At 41.8% G+C, this 26,281-nt stretch overlaps 1 protein-coding gene across 1 annotated transcript in view; it reads left to right on the top strand.

Moving 5' to 3' along the window:
• The first annotated feature begins 3,284 nt into the window (after positions 1 to 3,284).
• The window catches only part of LOC140199154 (SPRY domain-containing protein 7), a 37,848-nt gene continuing 14,851 nt past the window's right edge, over positions 3,285 to 26,281 (top strand). The window contains exons 1-2 of the mRNA XM_072260760.1: positions 3,285 to 3,441; positions 25,476 to 25,592. Of these exons, the coding sequence (XP_072116861.1) occupies positions 3,336 to 3,441; positions 25,476 to 25,592 (223 nt within the window). The 5' untranslated portion in view covers positions 3,285 to 3,335. The remainder of the gene's footprint in view (positions 3,442 to 25,475; positions 25,593 to 26,281) is intronic.

A 26,281-nucleotide genomic window follows, 5' to 3' on the forward strand; every position in this document is an offset into this window, starting at 1 on the left:
AGTTGGCCTGCATTCCCTGAATGCATTTGGTATTGTAAACAGTGAATGAATTTGCTCTTATGGGGTTCAAAACAGTCTCCCATGCTACTTGAGACCAGTGCAAGAGGTGTGGTCTGCTCAAGCATGTTGAAATAATATGATACCTGTTTATGTCTTCCGCAGCAACATTCAGAGACGAGAGGTAACTTACAAAGGTACTATGACATCCAACTTGTGCCTAATAAAATGTGCGTCTTGTATACCTTTGTCCAAACAAGCAAATACTACAGAATATTGAAGTGTATTTTTATTTTCTGCCCAATAATATCAGCACAAGCTAAATCTAATAGTTGAATACAGTTAAATAGTTAAAAACCAGAGCGGACAATATTGACTTTAACCAAGTGTTGTTTCACAATGGAGTAAAAACACAGAATGGCAGTACAGGAGAACAGTAGGTTTTTTCATTAAAAAAATTAAAAAGTCAATCAAACCTTGATAGGCAAATCCCCAGATCTGATGGTTTTCTTCCCCAGATTAATAGAAGTAGGAGATGTGCTGTATATAATTCTCCAAACGTTACAGTTAAAAGGTTCATAATCTGAAAAGTGCAAAAACTCCTCCATTGTTTGAGGAGGAAGCAAGATGTGGAATAGATCAGAGACAGTGACCAAACACTTGAATAACAAGAGCTGATCAAACAGCACCATAAAGAAAGTTTGCTTTGTGTTCTACAGCAGACTCTTACATTACAGACCAACATAATATTTTCAGCTGATCTTAAAAGTACAAGAATTATTTGCTATCATTAAGAAACATCTTACAAAGGATGAGAGGATTGATTTGAATTTGCATAAAATTTCTCATTGACTAACTAGCTTACCTGATTTGTGGAGTTTCTTGGGTGGAGTTGAATGGGATTCGTTACAAAACCTGGCAACTCAAGTACTTGGCATAATTTTTGGTCATCAAAAATAGAATCTGTGATGACCTGGGTAAAAGGAATTGAAAACAAAAGTACTACAGCTGCTGGAAATCTGAAAATAGAAGATGCTGGAAATTCTCAGCAGGTTGGGCAGTAACTGTGGAAAGAGGAACAGGACAAAAACCCTTGAACAACTGATGAAAGTTCTTTGATCTGAAATGTTATTATTGTTACTTATTGTTTCTCTTTCCACAAAATCCTAAGGTATTTGAGATACCTCAAATACTTCAGTAGAGTTAACAGCAACTTAAGTATTGAGTATCATCATCTTAGAAATTAATATTAATGCCCCACCCATCTGTACCATGAGCATTTTTAACATTGCTAAAGGAATCTTAGGGCATTGATCAATCTAATTAGACCATGGAACTATACATTGTGGCCATTACAGAGACTTGGCTGTCACAAAGGTAGGAATGGCTGCTCAATGTTCTAGGGTTTAGATGACAGACAGGGAGGTAAAAAAAATGGAGGAACGGCATTGCTAATCAGGGATAGTATTAGAGCTACAGGAAGGGAGGACATTGTGGAGGAATTGTCTGCTGAATTGGTGTGGGTGGGAGTAAGAAACAGGAAGGGAGCAATCATTCTATGGGAAGTATTCTATACACTCACCAGTAGCAACAGAGACACTGCAGAACAGATCAGGAAGCAGATTTTCAAAAGGTGCAAATAAACAGGGTTGTTTATCATGGGCAACTTCAACTTCCCTAATATTGATTGGCACCTGCCTAGTGCAAAAGATTTTGAAGGGGCAGTATTTGTTCGGTGTGTCCAGGAAGGATTCCCAACACAATATGCGGACAGGCCAACTAGCGAGGCCGTGCTGGATCTAGTACTAGGCAATGAACCCAATCAGGTGACAGATCTCTCAATCGGTGAGCATTTCGGAGGCAGTGACCACAACTCCTTGACCTTTACCATAGCTTTGGGGAGGGTTAGGAGCAGATGGTATGGGTAAGTATTTAATTGGGGGAGTGACAATACTATCAGGCAAGGAGTGAAAATTGGGAAAGATGCAGCTCTATAAACTCTGGTTAGACCACACTTGGAGTATTATGTTCAGCTTTGCTCACCTCATGATAGGAAGGAAATGGAAGCTTTGAGGGTGCAGAGGAGATATAGCAAGATACTGCCTGGATTAGAGAACATGTATTATGCGGATAGTTTGAGCAAACTAGGGCTTTTCTCTGAGAATGAAAGAGGATGAGCAGTGACTTGACAGGGGTGTATAAGATGACAAGAGGCAGATGTAGAGTTGGCAGCCCTGTACTTTTCCTCAGGACAGAAATGGCTATAAGAGGGCATAATTTTAAGGTGATTGGAGGAAGGTATAGGGGTGATATCAGAGAGTTTTTTTTATACAGTGGTGGATGCATGAAGCACCCTGCCAGGGGTGGTAGGAGAGGCAGATACATTAGGGACAATTGAGAAATTCTTGGGTAAGCACACAGATGAAAGAAAAATGAAGGGCTATATGGGAGGAAGAGTTAGATTGATCTTGGAGTAGGTTAAAAGGTCAGCAGGACATTGTGGGCTGTAGCGCCTGCACTGTGTTATGTTCTACGAAACATAGTTAAGTACAAGGTAATGACTGTAATTATTAATTAAAATTGGAATTGAGGTCAAATCCCTTCAAGCTCGTTAACAAGTAAATGACAAGCTTACTTAAAATAAAATAAAATTACCATATTCTCATCCAGGAAATTTCTTCATTGTTCCAACATTTAAAATCACCCAAGATTTGCGACTATCCAGACTGGAACGTGCACAAGAGAATGACATATTGACAGAGGTCGTATCTTTTGAATGGAGCCGCACTGAGATCTTTTTCCTACAACACAGGGGGTGGTTGGGAGTGCGGAACCCACATTCCGAAGAGGTGGTGGAGGCATATACTCTCTCAGAATTTAGATAAGCACTTGAAACCGTGACGGGCCTTATGCTGGAAAATAGGATTAGTATTGATGGGTATTCGGTGGCTAACATGAACACATTGGGCAGAAAAGCCTTGTCTCCGTGCTATATGGTTTTATGACCATGTCAGGATCTATTCGATGAAGAGTAGATTCCCCTGCAAATGTCCATTGAATAATCATTTAATAAAAACAGATAAAACCACACTAAAACGATTAGAATATATTTTTAAGGAATGCAACCCTCCGGCATTGCCGGAAAGTATTAGCTAACCATGAGGTCAAAGGCTCCAACGCACTCCATCGCCCAGGCGCATGAGCACAGCAGCCAGTCAGACAGACGTGACATCTCGCGGCGCCGGCGCTAGCCATGCGCGTTCCCGTAGCCGCGTGCGTGACTGTACGCGCGCGGGCCGGGCAGAAGCGGCGTGACGTCGGCAGGTAAAGTTGAGAATATGGCGTTGTCCGTCTTGTGCTGCTTGAGGTGGTGTGGAAATGGAGGTTCTGGGCACATTCAGCTCAAGGAAATGCCTGCCGTCCAGTTAGACACGCAGCATATGGGTGAGTCAGCGACTTATTATTAACTGAGGAAAACCAATCGGCCACCTCACTCCATTTAATTTACATTTACTATTAGCCCTGTTTTAAAATATCGTCGGGTGGAATGTGAAGATGCTTGGTACCTGGAACGCAGTAACCCAACAACTTTGCTTTGTATTAGAATTTGTAGTACCCTTTAAATTAACCCAAATCCGCGTCCCTCGGTCGTGTTGATTTATCGTCGCTGACGTAAGTGTGACATGTGATGGCGGCCGCAGATTGATGAGACTATTCACAACAGACGTACCAGTAATTAATCATTAGACACATTTAACTGGTAAGAGTTAATAATATAGTCATAAGATATAGGAGCAGAATTAAGACCATTTGGCCCATCGAGTCTGCTCTGCCATTTCATTATGGCTGATCCATTTTTTCCTCTCAGCCCCCATCTCCTGCCTTCTCCCCGTATCCCTTCATGCTCTGACCAATCAAGAATCTGTCAACCTCTGCCTTGAATATACATAAAGTCTTGGCCTCGGGTAATGAATTCCACAGATTCACCATTTCCTGGCTAAATAAATTCCTCCTTATTCTTTCATATTCCTGTCATTGACAATTTCTGAACTGAACATCAATCCGCAACCTTATTGGCAATGCCAATTTAGACCACCAACTTCCACACAATCACTTGGAATCATAGGCCCTGTAATGTTAGTCCCCAAGCCTAAGTAATCCATTGCCATGAGCAGGCGCAAAAAGATCAGCTACAATGTTAGTAGCCATTGGGTGATATGTTGTCGTCATGGAACCAAATTGACTAGGTGTACAGGAGCGAGCTAGGTCCATTGGCTGAGTGGTGTCGAGGCAATAACCCTGCATTCAACATCAGAACAACCAAGGAATTGGTTGTGGAATTTCAGGAAGGTGAAGTCAGGGAACCCCCACCAGCCCTCATTGAGTGTCAGTAGTGGAAAGGGTGAGCAGTTTCAAGTTCCTGGGTGTCAGCATCTCAGAGGATCTATCCTGGACCCAACACATTAATGCAATCGTGAAGAAGGCAGGTCAGTAGCTTTAATTCATTAAGAGTTTCAAATGTCTATAGATGCATGGCGGAGAGCATACTGACTGGTTCCATCACTGCCTGGTATGGAGGCACCAATGCCCAGGATCGAAAGAGGCCGCAAATGATTGTACATTACGCCAGCTCCATCCTCTTCTCATTACTACCATCAGAGAGGAGGTACAGGAGCCTGAAGATCCACACCTAATGTTTTAGTAACAGTTTCTTCCCTTCCACCATCAGATTTCTGAATGTTCCATGAACACTACCTCATTTTTTTCTATTTTGCATTAATATATTTATATTTGTAACTTGTAGTATTTTTATGTATTCTGCTGTTTCAGAACAACAAATTCCATAACTTGTATTAGTGATAATAAACCTGATTCTTATTCTGTGGTGTCTGGTAGCACGCTGGTGTCGGACAGTGGCACTTGAGGTCATGACATTTGACTTTTGTCATTAAGGGTTAAAACTCTTGTTGCAATTTCCAGTGATGGCATATGATATTGAAGTTACATTGTATAGTGTCAGAAGATTGTATGGAGTTTGTAACATGACAAACTATCATTGGGAATCACAAACATGAGAAATCTCAGTTTCCTTACCCCACACCTTCCGTTTCTTCCTCCTACCCAAGATCCATAAACCTTCCAGTTCAGGTAGACCCATTGTTTCTGCTCGTTCCTGTCCCAATGAACTTATATCTTGCATACTTCGACTCTTTTATTCCCCTCAGTTCAGTCCTTTCCCACCTACATCTGTGAAACTTCACATGCTGTTGATTCTTTCAACAACTTTAAGTTTCCTGGTCCCGATTACTCATTTTCACTATGGATGCCCGTTCCCTATACATCTCTATCCCATATGAGCACCCTAAAGCTCTCAGCTTCTTTCTGGACAACAGGCCCAACCAGTTCCCCGCTACCACCACTCTTCCCTGTCTTCGTCTTTGCCCTCAATAATTTCTGCTTCAACTCCTTCCTCTTCCTTCAAACCAAAGATGTAACCAAGGGCACTCACATGGGTCCCAGCTATGCCTGCTATTTTGTCGGCTATGTGAAACAGTCCGTGTTTCAAGCCTACACTGGCATAGCTCCCCAACTCTTTCTGTGCTACATTGACTACGGCATTGGTGCTGCTTCTTGCACCCATGCTGAGCTCATCAACTCTGTCAGCTTTGCCTCCAACTTACATCCTGCCCTCAATTACCTGGTCCATTTCAGAGATAGAGACAGTTTATCTACTGATATCTTTTCTAAACCCTCTGATTCACACAGCTATCTGGACTTTACCTTTTCCTATCCTGTCAATTGTAAAAATGCCATCCCCCTTCTCTCAGTCCTCCATCTCCATCACACCTGCTTTCACAATAAGAATTTTCATTCCCGAGCTACTAAGATGTCGTCGTCCTTCAAAGAAAGGGGCATCCCTGCCTTAACCATTAATGTTGCCCTCACCCACATCTCTTCCATTTTGCATATATCTGCCTTCACCTCATCCTCCCACATCCACACCAGAGATAGGGTTCCACTTGTCCTCACCTACCACCCCACTAGCCTCCACATCCAGCACATAAGTCTCCATAACTTCTGCCGTCTCCAGTGGGATCCCGCAACCAAGCACATCTTTCCCTCTTTCCCTTGCCCCCACTTTCTGCAGGGACCGCTCCCTACATGACTCCCTTGTCCAGTCATCCCTCCCCACTGATCTCCCTCTCTACCAATCAGGGTCCTTCCAGATGAGGCGACACTTCACCTGTGAGCCTGGTGATGAAATCTACTGTATCTTGTGCTCCTGTATATCAAGAGCCCCAATGTAGGTTGGGAGACCGCTTCGCCAAGCACCTTCGCTTGGTCCACCAGAAAAAGCAGGATCTCCTGGTGGCCACCCATTTCAATTCTATTACCCATTTCCATTCCGACATGTCAATCCATGGCCTCTACTGCCACAATGAGGCCACACTCGGGTTGAAGGAGCAACAGCTTCTGTTCCACCTGGGTTGCTTCCAAACTGATGATATGGACATTGATTTCTCGACCTTTCAGTAATTGTTCTTCTTCCCCACCCCCATTGTTCGCCATTCCGGTGACTCCCTCTCACCTCATTTCCTTACCTGCCGATCACCTCCCTGTGGTGCTCTTCCCACTGCCCTTTTTTTCCACAAGACCTTCTTTTCTCTGCTATCAGATTTCCGCCTTCTCCAGCCCTTTATCTCTTTCACCAATCAACTTCCCAGCTCTTTACTTCACTGCATCCTCCTCCTCTCCCTGTTTCACCTATCACTTACTACCTTCCTCCTGTCCCCCCCCCCACCCACCTTCTTACTCTGACTTTTCCTCTTTCTTTCCAGTTTCAGTGAAGGGTCTTGGCCTGAAACATCAACTGTTTACTCTTCCATGGATACTGCCTGGCCTGCAGAGTTCCTCCAGCATCTTGTGTGTGTGGCTATCATTGGGAAAGATGCTATCAGATGGTATTAAGAACTGTGGCTTTAGACATTTAGTAGGGATTTTAATGCATGCTTTATCATCTCCGAGGATTGTGGCAATAATCATTTGATACAGTGAGGTAAATGGGTAATGTGATGGTGTCAGTGGGAAGGTAGCATCAGTGCATTACGTGATCAGGGCGTGTCCTTTAGTCTATGGCATAGGATAGGATTGTGTATTGCGATATCTGTTAATGTAAGCAGTGATTATTGTATTGTGTCGGATCCTCTTATTTAACATTGTGATTCTAGATGACGCTATCAAGCCGACTAACGCTGCCTGCTATCACAATACCTACTAACATTCTCATGTAGTTTCAGACACCATCGAGTGACACATAACCATTTTGTGCCATAATCATTCATCCAATCCAGTTCCTACTGGCTCTGTACAAGTGTAGTTCAGCTACCAGTCCTCTTCTCCTCTCTCCATAGTGAATTTTCCCTCCAGGTGTTTCCAGCCTTCTGTTGAATGCTAAAGTTGGATTTGCTTTCGTGTCACCCCTACCAGTCCAGAGCCTAACTACTTGCTGCATCACTCAATGGTGCCTGGAGCTACAGGAGAATGATAGTAGGTATTGTGATAGCAGGCGGTGTTGGTAGGCTTGACAGTCCGCAGCTTAAAACCTGCTTTTTTTTTTGTTCCCTTTCCCAGTTCTAAACAAGGACCTTCAAGTTTAAACCTTAACTGTATTTCTCTTTCAGAAGATGATGTCTGACCTTCTGGGTATTTTCAGCAATTTCTATTTTATTTCTGATTTCCACTGTGTGCATCTTTTACATTTTCAGTGTTGGTAGGCATTGTGGTATTAATGTTGTCAATGACATCCAAACCGTACTTTGACCAGGAGCAGCAGGAAAAAAGTATTTCACCATTATGATTTATCACATCCTCACTTTGTCAGTCAACCAGGGTATCAATTCTTGAAGCGTGCAGAAGTGCATGATGGGAGTAGCACTGGGTCTATCAAGAAGTGAAGTGTCAACCTGTCAAAAATGGAGTACAGGAGTACATACTTGCTAACAGCATGTAGTGGAAAACAATTCAAAAATTATTAGATCAAATCAAAGCTCTGCAGTCAAGCTATATCTAATTGTGAACAGTGGTGGACAATTAAACTGCTAATGTGCCGCAGATGCTCAGTACGACAACGGTGAAACACAATCTTGTTCAACCAGAAATGCCAAATAAGTAATCTGTTATGTACCCTGTAACTGGGTTGCCAAACGAGCAGAAATGGACCACTTAGTTGGAGTCTGGTTTAACAGAAGCTAATAAAGTTTTATTAAAGAAATAAGTAACACAGTACTTTATTGTAAGGATATAAATGCAACAGGTTAGCAATGATAAAACACACATGTACACAGAACTAAGGTAATAAGAATCAACCAAGCTCTATCACAGTCTAGGGGTAAAATGATCAGTCTCAAGTGACGCAGAGTTCAGTTCAGCTTAGTACAGTTCGCAGTAATCGCTGTTGTGCCGTTGGAGAGAGAGAGAGATAATATGCAAATCTGATTCAGACAGACCTTTGATGTTCTTTGCAGTTAGCTTTCGGGCAAACTCTTTTAATATCTTCTGTGGTCACCGACTGTGACCCCTCCGTTCCGGTTACGACTGTTCTTCTGCGGTGGACCCGGCACCCAGGCAAGGGCGGACACACACACCAGGTTCCCGCCGATCGTACCTTTTCACCCTGTGAGTCTATGGTCGGTTCCCGCGACCATACCTCCAAACTCTCACCAACTTGTGGGGGCACACCGCTCTTCCAGGGTCTCGTTATCTCGTGATCTCGTGGTGTGTCGTGCCTTAGCGAACCTGTTCTTTTTATCCCCTTGCTGGGGTATCGCCTGTCCATCAAACTTCAAACAGTTCAGGTTCAAAGCAACCGGTCTGTCAATATTCTGAAGTGTGTTTCTTTCTTGTTAATCTCTCTCTTCTCTCTTATTAGCATTTTGAATGTTTTTCCATTGTCTCTCATATCTCTCTCATCAGCATCAATCTTCTGATAACTTGGTTTGTCATCACAAATCCAATTCGCATTCCTCCCAAGACCCCCAGCATAAAGGCATATCATTGAGCATCAAGGAGAAACCATTCTTCTAGTTTGTATCTTATCTTCCACAAAGCGAGGTGGTGATGGTGTTAGAGGTAGGTCTTCCCAATGCCAAGAATTTCTACACCCATGCAGTACTCAACATAGAACAGTACAGCAAGGGAACAGGCCCTTCTGCCCACAATATTGTGCCAAATCAATTAAATTAGTAATCAAATGGCCAGCTAAACTAATCCATTCTGCCTACACCTTGTCCATTTTCATCCATTCCCATCAACCTTCTCAGCCCTTCCTATTGAGACAGAGATTCACATGCACTTCCTCTATATTCCATTTGGTGAGCTCTGCATTGTGATCAAGTGCAGACTAAGTGACCCTGTCTCATGGTTATCTAAAACATCAGGTTACTAACCACTTTAATTCTCTCTCTTCCTTTCCCACTACTTACTTCCTGCTAGGGTGAAGCCAGATGCAAACCAGAAGCTTCACATGCCGTCTGGGCAACCTGCAACCCACCAGCATGAACACTGAATTCTGTAATTTCAGCTAACTCACTTGCTCTCTGCTCCTTTTTCTCTTTTTCTGATTTACTCAAGCGTTATCACACATATCCACACCCTTGTACCCTCTCACACCCAGCCCTCTATCTCCCAGTTTCCTTTTCTTCCTCTACCTATTCTGTGTGCCTATCTCCCCTCTCCTCCTCCCCCCCCGCCATCTGCCTACTACGCCTCCCTTATTTGCCTTCCCCACCCTACTCCATCTGCCAATTAACCCCTCCTTACCTGAATGGAGCTATTGTTTGCCAGATCTTGCTCCACCCCTCACCCTCATCTTTTTATTCTGGTCATTTCCCCTTTATTCTTTTAGTCCAGATGAAGGTCCCAACCCCAGATCAGCTGTCCTATTCCCTACAGTTGCTAGCTGACCCACTGAGTTCCTCCTGCAGCTTGTTTTCTTGCTGTTGCTGCAAGAGTTTCCCCATGACAATATCTTTGTCCCAACTATCTTTAGTTGCATCCTAAGTAGCCAACTTTCTATTATATCAGAATTGAGTATGTTTGATAATTGCACAATGTTTAATTCCATTTGCATCTCCTCAGAAAATAAAGTTATTTACAGTCGTATGCACATCTAGGACTTGGGATTGGGTAAGTAAGTGGGATTAACATTTGTTGTAAAAGATTTCCAGCCAATACTTGTTTCCATCTGGATGGAATCCAACTTACTTCCATCCCTTGACGTTATTACATTTCTTCTTTGTGTTCCTTGTTATCAATATCTGGTGGTCACCACTGACCCAGCCATGTAGCAGTAGGTGAGAAGCTCTGTAAATCCTTTGACAAATGATTCACCTCTTTATACCTCAAGGCCTTTCCCCTGTGTTCATGAGACATGTCAGGAGCATGATGGAATACTGTCCACTTGCCTAGTGAGTGCTGTCAACAATACTCAAGCTTGGTACTATTCAGGACAAAGGAACTTTAAACATTCATTCTCTACCATTTTACACCTTAGCTACGGTATGTGCCATCTACAAATACTCTTATTCACATAATCTTTCCCAAAAGTGTTCCCAAACCTGCAATGTCTATCACTAAGAAGAGTAAGGGCAGTAGAGGTAGGGAAACACGACAGCCTGTAGGTTCTCTTCTAAGTCACACACGGACCTGGTAAAGTTATTGCTGCTAATCGTCTTCAGAAGGACTTAACTTACTGACAAATGTGGCTTACCAAAATCATCTTAAAGGCAATTTTCAATGGGCAATGCATGCTGCCCATGCAAAGTCCCTCATCATGAAAGACGAATTTTTTTTTAATATCAGATAATGTCTTTGTGTAACTAGACATGGGACAATATGAATCCGAATCAGGTTTAATATCACTGGCATATTTCATGAAATTTGATAATTTTGTGGCAGCAGTGCAATGCAGTACATCATAGCAAAGAAAGAAACCAATTACTGTTGATATATATACACACACACACACACACACGGACACACACACACACACACACACAGTGGTGCTAAATGGGTCACACCAGTGAACCCTTTAGAATTTTCTGTATTTCTGCATAAGTGACCTAAAATGTGATTAGATCTTCACATAAATCCTAAAACTAGTTAAAGAGAACCCAACTAATAAATAACACAGAAAAATTATACTTGTTCATTTATTTGAGAAAAATGATCCAATATTACATGTATTTGTTGGAAAAAACGTGACCTTTGTTTTCAGTAACTGGTGTGTCCCCCTTGTACAGCATTAACTTCAACCAAACATTTCTGGTAACAGTTGATCAGTCCTGCACATTGACTTGCAAGAATGTTTCATTCCTCCATACAAAACTGTTCCAGTTCAACAATATTTCTGGGATGCCTTCCATGAACAGCCCTCTTCAGGTCATGCCACAGCATCTCAGTTGGGTTAAGATTTGGACTCTGACATCGGGACTTGCAAATTTTAGAAGATTTGGTATGTCACCTAAAACACTCGCAAATTTCTGTGGAGAGCATTCTAACTGGCTGCATCACTGTCTGGTATGGGGGGGGGCAGTGCACAACTGCAGAGAGCTGTAAAATTAGTCGGCTTCATCATGGGGATAAGCCTAGGTTGTATCCAAAATATCTTCAAGGAGTGGTGCTTCAAAAAGGCAGCGTCCATCATTAAGGACCCCTAACACCCAGGACATGCCCTCTTCTCATTGCTACAATCAGGAACGAGGTACACACTCAACAATTCAAGACCAGCTTCTTCCCTTCTGCCATCTGATTTCTGAATGGACATAGAAACCATGAACACGACCTCACTACTTTTTTTTTTGCACAATTTATTTAATTTAACTATTTAAAATATACACAGTTCTTAGAAAAAGTTTGTGAACCTTTTGCAATTACCTGGTTTTCTGCATTATTTACTCATAAAATGTAGTCTGATCTTCATTTAAGTCACAATAATAGACAAACATAATCTCCCTAAACTAATAACACACAAACAATTATACTACTTCTCATCATTACTGAGTACAAACAATCACAGCCTAGGTTCAAAAAACTATGTGAACCTCTGGGGTAATGCTTTCTACAAACGTAAACACGAGATCAAGGTTGCTGGTGAATGCAGCAGGCCAGGCAGCATCTCTAGGAAGAGGTACAGTCGACGTTTCGGGCTGAGACCCTTCGTCCTGACGAAGGGTCTCGGCCCGAAACGTTGACCGTACCTCTTTCTAGAGATGCTGCCTCGCTTGCTGCGTTCACCAGCAACTTTGATGTGTGTTGCCTTCTACAAAAGCTATTTAGAGTCAGGTGCTCCAATCAATGATTTGAGATTGAAGGTTGGATTGTAGAAGTGCCCTGCCCTTTAAAAAAGACACACAAAGTCAGGTTGCTGACAGAGCCTTCACTTCTCAAAGAAGATTTCTTTATGTGCACCATGACTCGATCAAAACAATTTTCAGAGGACCTTAGAAGAAAAATTGTAGAGATGCATAAAGCTAGAAAAGGCTACAAAAGCATTTCTAAAGCCCTGAGTGTTCATCAGTCCACAGTAAGAGCAATGGTCTCCAAATGGAGGAAATTCAGTACTGTTGCTACTCTCCCTAGGAGTGGACATCCTGCAAAGATCACACCAAGAGCACAAAGTGCAATACTGAAGGTATTTCAGCTTGAAAAAGAACCCAAGGGTAACAGCTAGAGGCCTGAAGAAAACTTGAGAATTTGCTGAAGTCTCTGTTCATGTGTCCACTATAAGAAAAACATTGAGGAACAATGGTGTTCTTGGAAGGACACCACAGAGGAAACCACTGCTCTCCAAAAAAAAACCTTGCTGCACATTTCAAGTTTGCAAAAGACCTCCTGGACGTTCAATGCTTCTGGGATAATGCTCCGTTGACGTGTGAGACAGGAGTTGAACTTTTTGGCAGAAATGCACACTGCAATATTTGGAGGAAAAAAGGCACTGCACACCAACACCAAAACCTCAGCTGTGAAGCATGGTGGAAGAAGCATCGTGGTTTGGGGCAGCTTTGCTGCCTCAGGGCCTGGACAACTTGCAATTGTTGAGGGAACAATGAATTCAAAATTGTATTACGACATTTTGTAGGAGAATGTCAGGGTAGCTGTCCGTCACCTGAAGCTTAATAGAAGTTGTATAATGCAACAAGACAATGATCCGAAAGGCGAGAGTAAATCAACAACAGAATGGTTGAAAAAGAAGAAAATTTGTGTTTTGGAATGGAAAAGCCAAAGTCCTATAGAAATGTTGTGGAAAGACCTGAAGCAAGCAGTTCATGCAAGGAAGCCCACAAACATCCATGTTGAAGCAGTTTGGAGAAATGGCCTAAAATTCCTCTAAGCTGATGTGCAGGACTGCTCAATAGTTACTGGAAATGTTTGGTTGAAGTTAGTTCTGTACAAAGGGGTCACACCAGTTACTGAAAGCAAAAGTTCACATACTTTTTCCAACAAGAACATGTGATATTGGATCATTTTTCTCAATAAATAAATGAACAAGTATAATGTTTTTGGTTTTATTTATTTAATTGGGTTCTCTTTATCTAGTTTTAGGACATGTGAAGATCTAATCACATTTTAGGTCACATTTATGCAGAAATAGAGAAAATTCTACAGGGAACATTTGCATGGCATTCTGCGTAGGCAAGTTCCATTGAGGCAGGGAAAGGATGGTAGGTAACACCATGTACAAAGACCTTGGCGAGCAGGATTAAGGAAAACCCCAAGGCATTCTACCAAGTATGTGAAGAGCAAGAGGATGAGCTGCGTGACAATAAGACCAATCAGGTGCAATAGTGGAAACGTGTGCATGGAGCCAGAGGAGGTAGTGGAGGTACTTAATGAATACGTTGCTTCACTATTCACCAGGGAAAAGAACCTTGGCAATGTGGGATGACTTGTAGTGGACTGAAACACTTGAGCATATAGACATCAAGAAAGGGGATGTGCTGGAGCTGTTGAAAAGCATCAAGTTAGATAAGTTGCTGGGACTAGACGAGATACACTCCAGACTACTGTGGGAAGTGAGGGAGAAGATTGCTGAACCTCTGGTGCTGATCTTTGCATCATCAATAGGGATTGGGTAAGTGCCAGAGGATTGGAGGGTTGCAAATGTTGTCCCCTTGTTCAAGAAAAGGACTAGAGATAACCCAGGAAATTATAGATCAGTGAGTCTTACTTCAGCGATGGGCAAGTTGTGAGAGAAGATCCTGAGAGGCAGGGTTTATGAGCATCTGGAGAGACATAATCTGATTACGGATAGTCAGCATGGCTCAGGTCTTACCTTACGAGCCTAATTGAATTCTTTGAGGATGTAACAAAACACATTGATGAAAGTAGAGTAGTGCATATGGATTTCAGTAAGGCATTGATAAGGTTCCCCATGTAATGCTCATTCAGAAAGTAGGGAGGCATGGGATCCAAGGAGACCTTGCTTTGTGGATCCAGAATTGGCTTGCCCACAGAAGGCAAAGGGTTCGTATTCTGCATGGAGGTCGGTGACCATTGGTGTTCCGCAGGGATCTGTTCTGGGATCCCTCCTTTTTGTGAATTTTATAAATGACCTGGATGAAGAATTAGAAGAGTGGGTTAGTAAGTGTGCTGATAACACAAAAGTTGGGGGTGTTTTGGATAGTCTGGAGGGTTGTCAGAGGTTACTGCGGGACATTGATAGGATGCAGAACTGGGCCGAGAAGTGGCAGATGGAGTTCAACCCAGATAGGTGTGGAGTGGTTAATTTTGGTAGGTCAGATGTGAAGACAGAAGATAGTACTATGGTAAGACTCTTGGCAGTGTGGAGGATCAGCAAGATGTTGAGGACTATGTCCCTAGGACACTCAAAGCTGCTGCACAGGTTGACAGTGTTGTTAAGAAGGCGTATGAGAGGCATTGATCGTGTGGATAGCCAAAGGCTTTCTCGCAGGGCAGAAATGTCTAACATGAGGGGGCATAGGTTTAAGGTGTTTGGAAGTAGGGACAGAAGAGATGTCGGGGGTATGTTTTTAACACAGAGAGTGGTGGGTGCAAGGAAGGCATTGCCGGCGATGATGGTGGAGGGAGATACAATAGTGTTTGTTAAGGGACTCTTAGATATGTACATGAAGCTTAGACAAATAAAAGGGATATTCACTAGGGTAATTCTAGGCAGTTTCTAGAGTAGGTTAATGATCAGCACAACATTGTGTTCTATGCTCTAAGCTAGTTTATCTAATAAAAGTCACTGCTCTCAGGCATTCTGTCCCTCTATGATTAACGGTATCTTGGATTTATTACAGCAGGATTAAAACTCAGCTGGTATTGTCACATAGTACATTTATTGGAGGTTAAGATTTATTTCAGAATTGTCCAGTTCACTGCATCATATGTTTACCATTGATTTTTAAGAATTGTAATCATACTGTCACAGGTAACAAATTAGTGTGTAATCTAGTTGCGTACTAGACAGATAGTAAATTGGTTGTTGATATAAGAAATGTAAAGTGTATTTCTAATATTTTGAGTTGATTTCTGTCTAGTAGAAATTGAAAAATGATTTTTCAGGCAGCATTTTTTCAGACAGTATTACTGGCAGTAGAACGCTTACTTAATGTTTACTGAGGTAAAAATTGCTACAACGTAATCTGATTGTAGTGATATAGAACTGACAACTTCTGATGCAACTGAAGGCAAATGGATATATGCTCAAACAGAAGACTGAATTATATTTCAAGCTAAAAGATAACATGTGAAATGACATAAAATGTGAAGCAACAGACAATCTGCTGAAGGAACTCAGTGGATCGAGCAATATTAATGGAGGGATATTGTCTTCATTTTGGGTTGAAACTCTTCATTATAATTATTATCGTTATCAATGTACTGAAGTACCGTGAAAAACTGCAGGCTATCCATACAGATTATTTCATCATATCTGTACTTTGAGGCAAGAGAAGAGCAATAACTGAATGCAGAATAAAGTGTTACAGATGGAGGAAAAAAGTGCAGGCAGACAATAAGGTACATGGACATGATAATGTATATTGAAGTCAACAGTTCATTTCATTGTACAGAAGGTCTATTCCATGCCCTATAACAGCAGGATAGAAGCTGTTCTGGAGCCTGGTGGTACATGCTTTCGGGCTTCTCTAACTTCTTTCTGATGGGAAAGGGGAAAGCCTGGGGTGAGAGGTGTCTTTCATTGAGTTGGCTGCTTTATTGAGCAACAAGAAGTGCAGAGAGTTACTGGAGGCTTTAATGATGTATTGAGTTGTATCCACAATACTCTGCAGCTTTGTGGCTTTGACAGAGCTTTTGTCATAAGAAGCCATTGTACATCCAGACAGGATGCTTTCGATGGTGCACCTATAAAAATTGGTGAGAGGCAGCAGGAACGTGCCAACATTTCTTAGCCTCCTGAGGAACTTAGGGTGTTATTTCACTTTCTTAGCCATGATATCTATGTGCTTAGATTAGGAGAGCTGTTGGTGATGTTGACACCTGGGAACTCAAACCTCTCAACCATCTCCACCTCAGCACCTGATATAAACAGGAATGTATGCACTACACCCATCATCAGAAAAAATGCAGTTTTTCAACCCAAAATATGGGCTCTTCCTTTCCCCCAATGAGTTCCTCCACTGGATTGTTAATCCAGATACCAGCATCTGAAATATTAGAATCAGGTTTATTATCACCAGCATGTGTTGTGAAATTTGTTAACTAAGCAGCAGCAGTTCAATGCAATACATAAAATAGAATTAATTAATTGCAGTATATGTATATTGAATAGATTTTAAAAATCATGCAAAAACAGAAATAATATATATTAAAAAAGTGAGGTGGTGTCCAAGTGTTCAATGTCCATTTAGGAATCGGGTGGCAGAGGGAAAGAATTTCCTGAATTGCTGAGTGTGTGCCTTCGGGCTTCTGTACCTCCTACCTGATGGTAACAATGAGAAAAGGGCATGCCCTGGGTGCTGGGTGACCTTAATAATATACGCTGCCTTTCTGAGACACGGCTCCGTGAAGATGTCCTGGGTACTTTGTAGGCTGGTACCCAAGATGGAGCCAACTAAATTTACAACCCTCTGAAGCTTCTTTCGATTCTGTGCAGTAGCCATCCCCCCCATGCCAGACAGTGATGCATCCTGTCAGAATGCTCTCCACGGTACATCTATAGAAGTTTTTAAGTGTATTTGTTGACATACCAAATCTCTTCAAACTTCTAATGAAGTATAGTCGCTGTCTTGCCTTCTTTATAGCTGCGTCCATATGTTGGGACCAGGTTAGATCCTCAGAGATCTTGAAACTGCTCACTCTCTCCACTTCTGATCCCTCTATGAGGATTGGTACGTGTTCCTTCATCTTACCCTTTCTGAAGTCCACAATCAGCTCTTTCGTCTTACTGACATTGAGTGCAAGGTTGTTGCTGTGACATCATTGCACTAGTTGGTATATCTCACTCCTGTACGCCTTCTCATCTCCATCTGAGATTCTACCAACAATGGTTGTATCATCAGCAAATTTATAGATGGTATTTGAGCTATGCCTAGCCACATAGTCATGTGTATATGGAGAGTAGAGCAGTGGGCTAAGCACACACCACTGAGGTGCACCAGTGTGGTTCACCAGCGAGGCGGTGATATTATGGTGTTTTGGTTAAAACGTCGAGAATTCAATTGCAGAAGAAGGTACAGAGGCCCAGGTTCTGTAACTTCTCAATCAGGATTGTGGGAATGATGGTGTTAAAAGCTGAGCTATATAGTCAATGAACAGCATCCTGACACAGGTGTTTATATTGTCCAGGTGGTCTAAGGCCTTGTGAAGTGCCATTGAGATTGCATCTGCCATTGACCAATTGTGGCAATAGGCAAATTGCAGTGGGTCCAGGTCCTTGCTGATGCAGGAGTTCAGTCTAGTCATGACCAACCTCTCAAAGTATTTCAGCACTGTAGATGTGAGTGCTGCTGGGCGATAATCATTAAGGCAGCTCACATTATTCTTCTTGGGCACTGGTATAATTATTTCCTTTTTGAAGCAAGTAGGAACTTCCACCTGTAGGAATGAGCGGTTGAAAATATCCTTGAATACTCCCGCCAATTGGTTAGCACAAGTTTTCAGAGCCTTACCAGGTACTCCTTTGGGGCCTTCCCCCTTGCGAGGGTTCACTCTCTTTAAAGACAGCCTAACATCGGCCTCCAATTCAGAGATCACGGGGTCACCAGGTGCAGCAGGGATCTTCACAGCTGTATTTATGTTCTCCCCCTTCAAAGCGGGCATAGAAAGCGTTGAGTTCATCTGGTAGTGAAGCATCACTGCCATTCATGCTATTGGGTTTCGCTTTGTAGGAAGTAATGACTTGCAAAACCTGCTAGTTATCGTACATCTCATGTCACCGCCAACCTCATTCGAAATTGTCTCTTCGCCCTTGAAATAGCCCTCTGCAAGTCAAATCACGTTGTGGTGTGCTGTAAAATGTGAAAGCAGTATGTTAAAACTGCAGAACAGATGTGGAATTCAATGTAATATTGTATTATTTCAGACAATTATTGTGGAGAATCTCAGCTCCCTACATTTCCAGGGCTAAATTCAGTTACTAATTCTTTCCTGTCTCCCATGTTTGGAGGGCAGCTAAATGACACTGAGTTTGGTCATTATCTCAAGCAAATTTGTTGAGCAGCAAAATTACCAATATGTTACAGACAAGAGAAAATCTGCAGATGCTAGAAATCGAAGCAATAACACAAAAGGAACTCAGCAGGCCAGGCAATATTTATGGAAAAGAGTAAACTGTTGATGTTTCGGGCCAAGATCCTTCATCAGGACTAGAGGAAAAAAAGGAGTCAGAGTAAGAAGCTGGGGTGGAAGGGGAGAAAGAAATATGAGGTAGTAGTGATAGGTGAAACCGGGGAGAAGGGGAGGGATGAAGTAAAGAGCTGGGAAGTCAATTGGTGAAAGGGCTGGAGAAGGGGGAATCCCATGTCAAAGGACAGAGGCCACAGTATAAAGCGAAGGGGGAGGAGCACCAGAGGGAGGTGATGGGCAGGTATAGAGATAAGATGAGAGTGAAATGGGAATGGTGAAGGTGGGGGGGGGGGGGCATTGCTGTAAGTTCAAGAAATCGATGTTCATGCCATCAGATTGGAGGCTACCCAGATGGAATATAAGGTTTTGCTCTTCCAGCCTGAGTATAGTCTCATTGCAACAGTTGACAAGGCTGTGGACTGACATGTTAGAATGGGAGTTGGAATTAAAACGGGTGGCCACAGGGAGACCCCACTTTTTCTGGCAGACAGAGCATAGGTGTTTGATGAAGTGATCTCCCCATCTACGATGGGTCTCATCAGTATATAGGAGGTCACACTAGGAGCACTGGATACAGTAGATGACCCCAACAGACTTGCAGGTGAAATGTTGCCTCACTGAGGTGTCACCTCACCTGGAACGACTGTTTGCGGCCCTGAATGGTAGTGAGGGAGGAGGTGTAGGGACAGGTGTAGCACTTATTCCACTTGTAACGATAAGAGCCAGGAGGGAGATCAGTGGGGAAGGGGCAACTGGACAAGGGAGTTGCATAGGGAGTGATTCCTGCGGAAAGCAGAAAGTGTGAGGTGGGGAGATGTGCTTGGTGGTGGGATCCCATTAAAGATGGCAGTAGTTATGGAGAATTATGTGCTGGACGCGGAGGCTAGTGGGATGGTAGGTGAAGATGAGAGGAACCGGGCAGACATGGGTGAAATTTCTGGTGGATAGTGTGTAGGTACTCGGCAAAGTGGTCTCCCTACCTACACCGGGTCTGCTACAGCATCAGTTAAAATGTTGTCAATGATTATAAGTAATGCACTACCTAAAAAATCTATTTGTCAAATTCTTAACAGAAAATGCTATCAAAAATTCACAGGATTTCAGTGAATTTAAATAACTGTTTACATTTGAAAGCAGCTGCCAATCAAAAATATATTTGAACAAATCATACCAGATGTTTCCATTTGAATTCAAAGGCTAGGTTCCTCCCTTGGTCAACAGGCACTGCTGATTTCAGCAATAAAATGAGTTGGAACATTCTTGTGTTTGTGAAAATAGTTTTTATGATGTGCCAAGACTCCAACTAAACTTTACCAAGTTAAATTCGAGCAAAAATAAACTTCTTAAAAATAATTTTTCTTGTGTTATCCCAGGAAATAAAAAAAAACACAGTTTGATAGATGTCTGCTTTGGCCTGGTGGGTTCCACATAAGGACTCAATCCAAGCTAGCACTCCAGTGGGGTACTAAATGAAAGGTACTAAACAAAACCTTTTGCAACACAATTTCATAGTGCCTCAATCAATATTTATTCCTCCAACAATGTCACTAAAATTACTTCTCTCTGCAATATTGTAATATAGTTTGATGTGAATTTAATAACACACAATAACTAAGAGTAGGCTACTAGCCCTTGATGCTTGCTCTTCCATTCAGTGTCAGTGAGGTAATTTTCTACCTCAGCACCTCTTTCCTGAACTAATCCCACATTGCTAGATTCCCTTAAAATCTAAAAATCTGTGCAACTGAAGCCTCCACAGCCCCATAACAATTTTGTAGATCACAAATCTTATGGTCTTATTAAGTGAGATCACCTCTCAATCTTCTAAAGTCAAGAGACTATATGCCCAGTTTGTCTCATCACATAGGACAGTTCCCACCCCCAACATGCCAATTCACTGGGAGTCAATCTGAAGGAGCCTTCACTGCATTCTCTTTATTACAAGTGTAACCTTTCCGAGATAGGAAACGTGGACATGTACATAATGTTTCAAGTGTGCTTTCACTAGGATCTCTGCAATGGGCTTATTATTGTCACACGGAAAAACCTTACATGGAAAAGTTTGTTCTGCTTGCTATTCAGGCTGATCATGCCAAACATTTTTACTTTGTGTTCTAGTTACATAGAGTGTACAGTGTCCCAAAACCTCATCCTTAATAATGGATTCCAACATCTTCCCAACCACTGAAGTCAGGCTAACTGACTTCCTTTCTTCCGCCTCTCTCCCCTCTAAAAGAGTGAGGTAGCATTTGCAGTTTTCCAGTTCGTAAGAACATAAAATGTATGAACAGAACCAGGGCATTTGGTCCATCGAGTCTGTTCTGCCATTTCATCATGGCTGATTAATTTTTCAATTCAGCCCCAATCTCCTGCCTTCTCCTTGTATCCCTTCATGCCCTGACGAATGAAGAATCTATCAACCTCTGCCTTAAATATATCAAGTGACTTGGCCTTCACAGCCACTTGTGCCAACGAATTCCACAGATTCACCACCCTCTGGCTAAAGAAATTCCTCCTCACCTCTGTCCTAAAAGGACATTTCTTTATTTTAAGGCTGTGTCTTCTGGTCTTTGACTACCCCACCATAGGAAACGTCCTCTGCACATCCACTCTATCGAGGTCTTTCAACATTTGATAGATTTCAATGAGATCACCACTCACTCTTCTAAATTCCAGTGAGTACGGGCCCAGAGCCATCAAACGTTTGTCATATGTCAACACTTCCAATCTCGGAAACATTTCTGTAAACCTCCTTTGAATCCTCTCCAATGTCAACACATCCTTTCTTAGATAAGGGGCTCAAAACTGCTTACAATATTTCAAGTGAGGTCCCAACATTACGTCCTTGCTTTTATATTCAAATCCTCTTGAAATGAATGCTAACATAGCATTTATCATCTTCACCACCAACTCAATCCTTCAGGAAATCCTGCACAAGGACTCCCAACTCCCTTTGCACCCAAGATCTTTGAATTTTCTCTCCATTTAGAAAATAGTCATTTACCAAAGTATATAATCATATGCTTCCAGATACTGTATTCCATCTGCCACTTCTTTGCCCATTCTCTTAATTTGTCTTTCTGTAGCCTCTATACTGCTTCAAGATTACCTGCCTCTCCATCTATCTTCATATCATCCACAAACTTGTCTACAAAGCCATCAATTTCATCATCCAAGTCATTGGTACATAACATAAAAATAAGCAGTCCCAACACAGACCCCAGTGGATCACCACAAGTCACTGGCAGCCAACCAAAAAGCATTCCCTTTATTCTCATTCTTTGCCTCCTGCCAATCAGCCACTGCTTATCCATGATAGTATCTTCCCTGTAATACCATGGGCTTTTAACTTTTTAAGCAGCCTCATGTGTGGCACTTTGTCAAAGGCCTTCTGAAAATCCAAGTTCACAACATCCACTGATTCTCCTTTCTCTGTCATGTTTGTTATTTTTTCAAAGAAATTCCAGCAGATTTTCATGTACACCCAAGTACCCAGAAATTGCATCCTTAACAATTGACTCCAACATCTTCCCAGCCACTGAGGTTAGACTAACTGGCCTATAATTTCCTTTCTTTTGCCTCTCTCCCTTCTTGAGTGGAGTGATATTTTCAATTTTCCATTCTTCCGGAACCATGCCAGAATAAATTATTTCTTGAAAGATCATTACTACTGCTTCTGCAATCTATTCAGCCACCTCTTTCAGAACCCAGGGTGTATACCATTTGGTCCAGGTGATTTATCTATCTTCAGACCTTTCAGTTTCACAAGATCCTTCTCCCTAGTAATAGCAACTTCACACACTTCTGGCCCCTGTCATTCTTGAACCTCTGGCATATAGCTAATGTCTTCCACAGTAAAGACTGTTGCAAAGTACTGTTGTAACATACCATCTGGATGTCTCTCTTGCGCCCACAGAGACTTGTTTCTATTCCTCTATGGCACCTCCTATCACTACTGCAGTCCTCTTCACCTCTCTTCTGAGCCACAGCACTAGAATCAGTGCCAGGCACATGGCCCCACATCCCCCGCCCCAGTAGGTTGTCCGCTCAATTATATCCAAAGTGGTATGCTTATTGTTGAGGAGAACAACCACATGGGTACTCTGCACTGGATGCCCATTTCTCTTCCTTCTGACAGTCTCCCAGTTACCTGGCTCCTGCAGCATAAGAGTGACTACCTTATTGTAGCTCCTACTTATCACTTCCTCATTCTCCAGTATGAGCCGAAGGTCATCGAGCTGCAGTTCTAATTCCTTAATATGTTCTCTGAGGAGTTGCAGCTTGGTGCACCTGATGTAGATGCAGTTATCTGGGAGGCTGGAGGTCTCCAGAATTCCCACATCTCGCCCACAGAAGAAAACACTGCCCTGGAGCCATTTTCACTGCACTAACTATGCCCTTACAGATGAGGAATTAAGATTAAAGAAGGAAAAGAGAAGCTTGCTATATACTTACCTTGCCCAAGCCTGATGAGCCAAAGCCACTCCAACACTGGACCACTCAAACAGTGGCCACTCCGATTGCACCTGTCTTATTAATATTTGCTCTTTCTAATGAATCCCGCTCAGTGATTGGTCGCTGTTAACTCCGAAAAAACTGGTGCAAAGTTCTGACTTTTTAATCTTGAGTGCAAACCTAAGTGAAAAGGTAGCTCTTTCCTTGTGCTTCCACTTAGTGATTGGTCACTGTCCTCCAGAACCATTCCAGAATCTAGTGATACTTGAAAGATCACTATTAATGTCTCCTCAATCTTTTCAGCTGCTTCTTTCAGAACCCTAGGTCTATCTGGCCAAGGTGACTTACTTACCTTAAGACCTTTCAGCTTCCCAAGCGTCACCTCCTTAGTAATAGCAACTACACTAGTTTCTGTCCCCCTGACACACTTGAATTTGTGGCATACTTATAGCTTCTTCCACAGCGAAGACTGATGCTAAATATTTAAGTTTGTCCACCATTTCTTTGTCCCCCATTACTATCTCTTCAGCGTTATTTTCCAGCAATCCGATATCCACTCTTGTCTCTCTTTTACTCATATATATATATATATATATATATATATATATGTGTGTGTGTGTGTGTACGTATGTATATGTGTGTGTGTGTCATATATATATATGTGTATATCTGAAAAATCTTTTGGTGTCCTCTTTCAAAGTATTGGTTAGCTTACCTTTATCTTTTCTTTCCTTATTGCTTCTTTAGTTGTCTTCTGCTGTTTTTTAAAGGCTTCCCAGTCCTTGGACTTCCTACTAACTTCTGCTGTATTATGAATCCTCTCTTTTGCTTTATGCTATTTTTGACTTTACTTTTCAGTCACAGTTGCCTCGTCCTCCCACTAGAATACTTCTGCTTTGGGATGTATCCTGCGCTTTCCAAATTGCTCCCAGACACTCCAGCCATTGCTGTTCTACCATCATTCCCTTTCAATCAACTTTGGCCAGCTCCTCTTTCATGCCTCTGTAATTCCCTTTACTCCACTGTAATACTGATACATCTGATTTTAGCTTCTCCCTCTCAAACTGCAGGGTGAATTCTATCATATTATGATCACTGCCTCCTAAGGGTTCCTTTACTTTCAGCTCCCTATTCAAATTTGGTTCATTACACGATATCCAGTCCAGAATTGCCTTTTCCCTAGTGGGTTTAACCACAAACAGCTCTTAAAAAGCCATTTTATAGGCACTCTACAAATCTCTTCTCCTGGGACGCAGCACCAAATGTATGTGCATATTGAAATCCCCCATGACTATCGCAACATTGTTCTTTTTACATACCTTTTCCATCTCCAGTTGTAATTTGCATCTCATATCCTGCTGATTGTTTGGAGGCCTGTATATAACTCCCATCAGGGTCTTTTTAACCCTGCAGTTTCTTAACTCTACCAGCAACAATTCTACATCTGATCCTGTCACCACTTTCTAAGGATTTGATTTAATTTTTTACCTACAGAACCATTCCACCTTCTCTGCCTACCTGCCTGTCTTTTGAGAGGCTGGAGTTGATGTATGCGATGACCATTTTGTCCACGCACTTAAAGATAGTAGATGTCAGAGCCACTGGGTGATATTTATTAAGACGTGCCCTTATTTTTCTTTGGCACCAGGATATAAGTGGTCATTAAACAGGTGGAGATCTCAAAATGGAGTGAGGAAAGGTTAAGGATGTCAACAAACATTCCCACTAGCTGGTTTTTGTATGATCTGAGAACAGAGCTGGGGAAGTCATCCAGGCCAGTCACTTTTTGTGGGTTTGATCCTCAGAAAGGCTGACGTCAGCTACAGTGGCCATAGTATATGTGTGTTAAAAGTGATTGGGACATAAAATGTCATTTCAGTGTAATATAGTTTTATTTGTTAATCCTTTTTATTTCACCTTATCAGAGATCTACTAAATAACAAAATAGACCACATCAATTAGTTTATCCTTTTCCATTTCCTGCAACGTGACAAGTAACTCTACTTCTAAAAAAAGTAGTTAATTCTTAAGTATTGTGGACATTCCTAGACCATGCTTGGCATTATATAATAGCACATTTCTTGTTATTTTTCCTTCTGGCATAGTGTTTGTTACATTACTGCATTTAACTTTTTAAATGATTTTATATTTCCATAATGATAATTCTATTAACAGCTATTCTATCTTTATAGGAACGGATGTAGTTATTGTTAAAAATGGGAGGAGAATATGTGGCACAGGAGGTTGCCTAGCCAATGCACCTTTACATCAGAACAAAAGTTACTTTGAATTCAAAATCCAATCAACAGGTTAGTGAATATATTGGAGATATATACTACAGTATATTTAGTAGCCATTTATTGCAATTGCCTTTCCATGCAGTTCAGTGTGGCTTATCAGTTCTCCTGAGAAATTGATTGAACAGCAGGGGATAGAGCTAGAATACTGGATAGCTACACAAAATAGCAAAGTAACACTAGTGGAGTTGCACAGAGCTGCAGTTATTCTTCATTTTTATAAGTGATCTGATGAATAACATATTCAAAGTGACATATAAGTTTGCCGATGACAAAACAATAGGTGACATTGTAAACTAGAAGTATCTGACTACTTGGTGTTTAATAAGCTACGCAAATGTGAAATACTAAGTCAAATAAAATTTAGTCACAGAAAGATTAGAATGTATGTAGGTCATAAAAATGTCATGGATGGGTAGATAAACTAATTTGAATGGCCATTGGAATGAAAGGAAGTAGAAGTTTTACCAAAATTATATTCCTTCCTTGATTAATCTAGAGCAAATGGAGCATAGATTTGCCAGGATGATACCTGATTTCTAGATTAAATTACAAGGAGAGATTGCATTAAACTTCTGTTAAGTTCTTTGGAAATTAGAATGTTCAGAAGCAGTGCTGTAGGTAAAGATGAAAGAAAATTCAATTGGTTGGGAAATCTAAACTTTTGAGTTAAAGATAACCTAAATCTAAGAGTCAGTCTT

Source organism: Mobula birostris, chromosome 6 (assembly GCF_030028105.1).
Source record: "Mobula birostris isolate sMobBir1 chromosome 6, sMobBir1.hap1, whole genome shotgun sequence".
NCBI classification, from domain to species: domain Eukaryota; kingdom Metazoa; phylum Chordata; class Chondrichthyes; order Myliobatiformes; family Myliobatidae; genus Mobula; species Mobula birostris.